The sequence below is a fragment of the Spinacia oleracea genome, chromosome 4, assembly GCF_020520425.1.
Source record: "Spinacia oleracea cultivar Varoflay chromosome 4, BTI_SOV_V1, whole genome shotgun sequence".
NCBI classification, from domain to species: Eukaryota; Viridiplantae; Streptophyta; class Magnoliopsida; order Caryophyllales; family Amaranthaceae; genus Spinacia; species Spinacia oleracea.
In genome coordinates this window covers 67,836,949-67,844,213 of record NC_079490.1, presented here as the reverse complement: position 1 = coordinate 67,844,213, position 7,265 = coordinate 67,836,949, and the positions used below count along the sequence as shown (strand labels likewise).

General features: G+C 44.4%; 1 protein-coding gene and 1 non-coding gene across 2 annotated transcripts; one reads left to right on the top strand and one right to left on the bottom strand.

Annotated features, from left to right (window-relative positions):
• Positions 1-1,353: 1,353 nt before the first annotated feature.
• On the bottom strand, positions 1,354-1,459 carry LOC130460398 (small nucleolar RNA R71). Its single transcript, XR_008920276.1, has one exon. It is a non-coding gene; the product is annotated as a small nucleolar RNA R71 (small nucleolar RNA).
• A 4,706-nt stretch (positions 1,460-6,165) lies between these two features.
• On the top strand, positions 6,166-6,633 carry LOC110802634 (uncharacterized). Its single transcript, XM_022008073.2, has one exon. It carries the CDS (start codon positions 6,166-6,168, stop codon positions 6,631-6,633), a length of 468 nt encoding a protein of 155 aa, XP_021863765.2.
• The last annotated feature ends 632 nt before the right edge of the window (positions 6,634-7,265 follow it).

Genomic DNA, 7,265 nt, shown 5'->3' with positions numbered 1-7,265 from the left:
TGATCGTTAGGATGCTTAGTGAGTAGTTTTAGGTTAGGGAAAGGGGAGAAACTAGGGGATGAATTAGGGGAAATAGATTATTGATTGTTGGTTGATTCATGTGATTAAATAAGATTTGATGATAGGAAATCCATGCTAGTTGAGTGGTAGTTGCAAATGCTATTCGATTAGATTTCCGTGGAACCATAGGATAGGTTTGGCAAGACATTGTGGGCCTATCTTGTGTTGATCAAATGGCGGTACCTATTATATGCTAGTTAGTTTAGTCTAGGATTAGGCAAAAGCTCTTCCGTGGATTAGACGCTTAGCGTTCCCTATCCGAGAGGTGGCGGGTTCGTCTTTAGATGCCATTTGCCTAATCACCATTTTGTTGCATGATCACCATTGCTAAATAGTTGAATTGATCTCCCCCGGTTTCCCTAGGCTATCCCCGACTCCCTAACGTTTCCCTTTCTTGATTCAATTTTACATAGTTCTTTATTTGTTTTTAGACTCTTAAAAAGTGACAATTCAAAACAAATCTTTGATCGAACTACATTGACTTCCAACTCAATAATTCACCGTTTCTTTGGGACGATCCCTTTGCTTACCGCTTGCCGGTAGTTGAAGTGGTTTTATAAATATTGTTTGCATAGGTGGTTTTCTATCAACGACGGAAAATACCCTTATCAAAATGGCGCCGTTGCCGGGGAACGGTCGTTGTTATTGAGTTTAGTTGAGACTAGTTCATTAATTGAAAATACAAAAAAAAAAAATTCATTCTTGCTTTAGTTTTTCCTTTGCATTGCTCACGGTTTTCTTGAGTGTTTATGCTTGATAGGGGACGTGCTCGTCAAAGGATCCTCCATCCTCTTGACCTTGAATTGGAAAGGACTCTAAGGAGACTTAGGCGTGCTCGTTCTAGCTCGTCAAATCATAATCGGTTTGAGGCTTTGAGTGTTGACACGGAACAAGAAGTGAGTGAGGAAGCTAGTGAGAACATGGCTCTTCCGGTTAAGAACTTGGGAACACCGGGAGCATTTGAGGCTACGTGTGGGATTCAAGCACCAACTACATGTGCTAATAATTTTGAGATCAAGCGCGCCTTGATCAACTTGGTGCAAAGTCATCCCTTTTGTTGGAAAAGCAATGAGTCGCCTCACGAGCATCTCAAGCAGTTTGACCACTATTGTGACACAATAAAACAAAAGTGTGTAACCTCGGATTATGTGAGGTTGACTTTGTTCCGCTTCTCTTTGCTTGGGCGTGCTAGTGATTGGCTTGACAAGGAGGTCAAGCCCAACTCACTTCTCACATGGAACGAAGTAACTAGTGCCTTCTTGAACAAGTTCTATTCTCATGGGAAGACGGCGGAGTTTCACCACAAGATTCAATCATTTGAGCAAGGGCGTGATGAATCGATTTTCGAGGCTTGGGACCGATTTAAGGAGTACTAAAGGGAGTGCCCTCATCATGGGATTCCCAAGTGGTTGTTGCTACAAACCTTTTAATTAGGATTGAGTCCAAGCTCGAAAACAAGTCTAGATGCGGGCGCTGGAGGCCCCATCATGAACAAAACGGAAGATCAAATTGAGGAGATAATTGAAGATGTAGTTCAAAACTACCAATCTTGGCATGTAGGTGCAAGAAGTTATGATGGGAAAAGTAGGAATGAGGATGGTAACGGTTCGGTGTACGCCATAGAGCAAGCACGGATGATAGAGAAGCTTAGCTCGCGATTAGAGAAGCTTGAAAATACACCATTTGCGGGAAGTGCAGTAAGCAAGCCACCATCTCCGTCCACAATTCCACCTCCTTCGGAAACTCTTCTCAATAAGGGGAAGGGCAAGGTTAGTTCTTATGGCTCAATGCCTCCGGGCACATTCTTTTGTGAAAATTGCCAAGACTATAGTCATTCCCCCGATGCATGCCCTTTAGTTCATAACTTGTAATTTGTGGATTATGGCCCTTCGTATGAAGGAGAGTTTGATGTAGAGTATGCTAATTCCATCAATGAGAGGTCTAGGAATGATAACCCTATCAATCCTAATTTTGCTAGGCAACCTAGAGGGCCCTCCATGTATGGTCCCCACCAAGGCTATGGCCAAGGAAGTGGGTATGATAACCAAGCCCGAGGTGGCTATAGAGCACAAGGCTATCAAAGCCAAGTTCCCTACGGTCAATCTCAAGGTTTTGGCAATCAAGGCCAATACAACCAAGGGGGTTATAATCCCAACCATCAAGGTGGAGGGGGTTATAATTACTCTCATGGGCAATTTAGGGGTGCCTCAAGTGGGGGTTATCCTTTGAACTCGGGAGTTCCTTATGGTGCATCTCATTTGCCACCTCCCGGATTCAATGGACCGAGGACCTTTGGCAACCAATATCAATCCAACCCAAGTGGTTATGGCGTTGCACCTCCACCACTCCCACCTCTCAAGTCGAATCTTGAGGTTCTCATGGAGTCGTTTATTGGGGCGCAAGTCAAGAAGAACATTGAGTTTGAGGATGGATTCAAACAATCCAACACTCAATTGAAGGTGATTGAAAACCAATTAGCTCAACTTGCTAATACCGTTAGGGAACATCATGCGCTTACTATTCTTCCACCCCCAAAGTCATGCTCCAAGGCAAATGAACGCTATAGTGACAAGGAGTGGAAAAATCCTTGATGATGTTCCTAGAGCTAATAAGGTTTCTAAACCCAATGGGGAAGATCAAGAGGGAGTCATTGAGTCGAGTGACAATGATGTGGTAGAAGAGGAGCCTCCCATTAATGATGAGGGTGATACTACCACCCCCAAGGTGGCAACTCTTCTACCTCTCCCCACTCCTAAACTTCCCTACCCCCAAAGATTTATAAGACACAAGTTGGATGTGCAATTCGCAAAATTTCTTGAGGTCCTTCGGAAATTGCATATCACTCTCCCCTTTACGGATGCGTTAAAACAAATGCCTACCTACTCAGGATTCCATAAGGAAATCTTAAGTGGGAAGCGAAATTGTGACGTAAAGGAGACGGTGAATCTCACCGAAAATTGTAGTGCTATTATTCTCAACAAAATGCCACCCAAACTCAAAGACCTGGGTAGTTTTTCTATCCCTTATGCTATCAAGGAGCTTGAAATAAGCAATACCTTGTGTGATTTGGGGGCTAGTGTTAGTCTAATGCCTTATTCGGTGTTCTCCAAGCTTGTGGTTGGTGATCTTGTCCCAACCAACATTACATTGCAACTTGCCGACCGTTCGGTCAAATATCATATCGGCAAGATTGATGATGTACCTTTGAGAGTTGGTGGATTTGTGATCCCCGTTGATTTTGTGGTCCTAGACATTGATGAGGACGTGCATGTCCCTATTATTCTAGGCCGCCCATTCTTAGCCACGGCGGGGGCTATAATTGATGTCAGGCAAGGGAACATTACCTTGAAAGTAGGGATCGATAGCTTGTTCTTTGAGTTGAATAAAACCATGAGCTACCCTAGCTCTACCAATGAGAAATGTTTCTTGGTAGACTCTTTTGATCCTTTGGTGCATGACATGCATGAGCATTTGCTCACCACTAACGATCCACTTGAGTTTTCTCTTTTGAATAGAGATGGCTTAGGTGATCAAGGGGTTGAAGCGGCCAAATACAAGAGACTAATGGATTCCACCCCACCTTGTGACCAATCGGAGCAATGCTTGCCCGTTCTTGATGGAAAGAAAGCTTTGGATGATCATGCCCCCCAAATTGGTAAGGAAGCTCCCAAGGTAGAGCTAAAACCTCTACCTTCGAGCTTAAGGTACGTCTTTCTTGGTCCAAATTCTTCTTACCCCGTCATTATCAATTCCTCTTTGGATGACGAGCAAGTGCTCAAGCTCATTAATGTTTTGAAACGTCATCAAGGGGCTTTGGGCTACACCATTGGTGATTTGAAGGTTATTAGCCCAACCCTTTGCATGCATCATATCGAGCTTGAGGACAATGCTGTCCCACATCGTGAGAGGAAAAGAAAACTTAACCCACCTATGGGAGAGGTGGTTAAGAAGGAAATCATGAAGCTTTTGGCAGCCGGGGTTATCTATCCTATCTCGAATAGCCGATGGGTATCCCCGGTCCATGTGGTTCCAAAAAAAGGAGGGATGACGGTAGTCAAGAATTCACATGGGGAGCTTATTTCCACCTGGACGGTAACCGGGTGGTGCATGTGTATCGACTATCGTCAACTCAACCTCTCTACCAAAAAGGATCACTTTCCCCTCCCATTCATTGACCAAATGCTTGAGCTTCTAACCAAGCACAAGTACTTTAGTTTTCTTGATGGTTATTCCGGATTCTTTCAAATCCCAATTAATCCGGAAGACCAAGAGAAAACTACTTTCACTTGTCCCTATGGAACGTTTGCTTATAAGCGGATGCCATTCGGGCTTTGTAATGCTCCCAGAACGTTCCAAAGGTGTATGATGAGCATTTTTGGTGATATGCTTGAAAAAGAGATGGAGGTGTTCATGGATGACTTCTCGGTGGGAGGATCCACCTATGACGATTGCCTCATCAATCTTGGGAAGTGTCTTGCAAGGTGTGAAAAGGTCAACTTGGTTCTCAATTGGGAAAAGTGCCACTTCATGGTGGAGGAAGGAATTGTTCTAGGGCACAAGATGTCTCATCGTGGGATTGAGGTTAATCGAGCAAAAATCGAAGTGATAGAGAAGTTACCTCCCCCGGTAAATGTTAAGGGGATCCGGTCCTTTCTTGGGCATGCCGGTTTCTATAGGCGGTTCATTAAGGATTTTTCTTTGATCGCCCGACCTCTCACCAACCTCCTCCAAAGGGAATGTGACTTTCATTTTGACTCCGCATGTCTCAAAGCCTTTGACACCATCAAGAATGCTCTCATCTCTACCCCTATAGTTCAAGCTCCGGATTGGTCTCTACCTTTTGAGTTAATGTGTGATGCAAGTGATTTCTCTGTTGGGGGATTCCTTGGTAAAAGGAAAGACAAGAAGCTTCATGTGATCTATTATATGTCTAAAACCCTCAACCAAGCACAAGCAAATTACACCACGACCGAGAAAGAATTTCTCGCCATTGTGCATGCTTTTGAAAAGTTTAGGACTTATTTGGTAGGGTCAAAGACAATTGTGTACACGGATCATGCGGCCATTCGTTATCTTATGGCGAAGAAAGAGGCTAAACCGAGACTCATTCGTTGGGTGCTCCTTCTCCAAGAGTTTGACATTGAGATTCGAGATAAGAAGGGAGCCGAGAATGTGGTGGCCGACCACCTTTCTCGGTTAGAACTTGGAAGCGTGACTAAAGATGATGTGCCTATCGAGGATGCTTTGAGAGATGATACTTTGTACATGGTTGGGAGCACTCAACTCCCATGGTTTGTTGATATTTTAAATTACTTGGCTTGCGGGGCAATTCCGGAAGAGCTCACATCTCAAGAACGCCGCAAGTTGAAGTATGATTCTAAGCGCTACATTTGGGATGAGCCCACTTTGTTGAGAAGGTGCCCGGATGGCCTCTTACGGAGGTGTGTTCCGGATGAGGAGTTCCCAAGTGTTCTCCGTATGTGCCACTCTTCCCCTTGTGGTGGGCATATGGGGGGTGATCGAACCGCCTCCAAGATACATCAAAGCATGCTATGGTGGCCCACCCTTTTTCGGGATGCTTGGGCATTTGTCATGGCTTGTGATCGTTGCCAACAGACGGGGAATATTTCCAAACGTCATGAGATGCCGCAAAATCCAATCTTAGAATTAGAGGTGTTCGATGTATGGGGCATTGATTTCATGGGCCCTTTCCCCTCTTCTTATGGGAACCTCTACATCCTTGTTGCGGTTGATTATGTCTCCAAGTGGGCGGAGGCCATTGCTTCGCCTACCAATGATCACAAAGTGGTTCTCAACCTCTTCAAAAAGATCATTTTTCCGCGTTTTGGGGTTCCTAGGGTTGTGATTAGTGATGGCGGATCCCATTTCGCCCATGGCAAATTCAAGGCCCTCTTGCGGAAATATGGGGTTCATCATAAGGTTGGTGTTGGTTATCATCCCCAAACTAGTGGCCAAGTGGAAGTTACTAATCGTTAAATCAAGTATATTCTTGAAAAGTCGGTTGCCAAGAACCGCAAGGATTGGCCCATCAAGCTTGATGACGCCTTATGGGTGTATAGAACGGCTTTCAAAACGCCTACAGGAATGACTCCTTACAAGCTTGTCTATGGCAAGAATCGCCACTTGCCGGTGGAACTTGAGCACAAGGCTATGTGGGCCATCAAAACCCTGAATTTCGAATTGACTAGTGCGGGAGAGAGGCGCTTGCTTGACCTTCATGAGTTGGAGGAACTCCGCATGAATGCTTATGACTCGGCGAGCATCTACAAGGCCCGGTCTAAACAATATCTTGATGCTCGGATCGAGAAGAGAGAGTTCAAGGAGGGAGAGAAAGTCCTCCTTTATAACTCGCGGTTGAAGTTGTTTCCGGGTAAACTCAAGTTCCGGTGGAGCGGTCCTTTCATTGTTGTTCGGGTTTTCTCGCACGGTACTATTGAGATCCGAAATGATAGTACGGCTCCTTTCAAGGTGAATGGTCATCGCCTCAAGCATTATTACTTAGGAGATCCCATTGGTTCCATTGCTTCCATAGATCTCCATGACCCCCCATGAATTTGGGGGGATTCGTCAATCTAATGACGTTAAACGAGCGCTACCGGGAGGCACCCCGCGGTTTTTGAGCATTGTTTTGGTCTGATTCTTTGCGGTGGGTTCTCACTTTCCACCTTGTGCCTTGTCCGTCCATTTTTGGTGAGTTTGTTCGGGTTTTAATAGTTCTTTGCGGGACTTGCTCCCACGATACTTCCGGTAACATCCTTCCAACTCTTATGCATTCTTTTGGGGACGGGCATACATCATGTTGGGGCATTTGGTTGGATGGGTAGCTGTGCCCCTCCTTGCTTAGTTTTAGGCCTTGAGGACATGGCCTAATTCTAGCTTGGGGGGAGTTTTGTTTGTGGATGCCTACTTGTTGATGCTCATTGCTTTGAAATCATACCATTACATGCTTGTTTCTTTGTTTTTTTTAGTTTGATTTATTTTGATTTTTAGTTTCTCTTCTTTTTCTTTGTGTTTGTTTCTTTTTGTTTCCTTTTTGGTGTGTTTTCTTATTTTCTTCCTTTTCTTTTTGTTTTGATTTCTTTTTCGTCAAGGCAAGTTTTTTAGGTTTTCTTAGGAAATATTCTTGATTGAGGCATATAAAATTGGAACTTGTAGATTAGAATGCTTTTATTCCTAGTTGGTAG

Excerpts from the sequence above, each read along its gene's own strand:
- LOC110802634 (XM_022008073.2), top strand. The coding sequence starts at position 6,166 with ATGACTCCTTACAAGCTTGTCTATGGCAAGAATCGCCACTTGCCGGTG.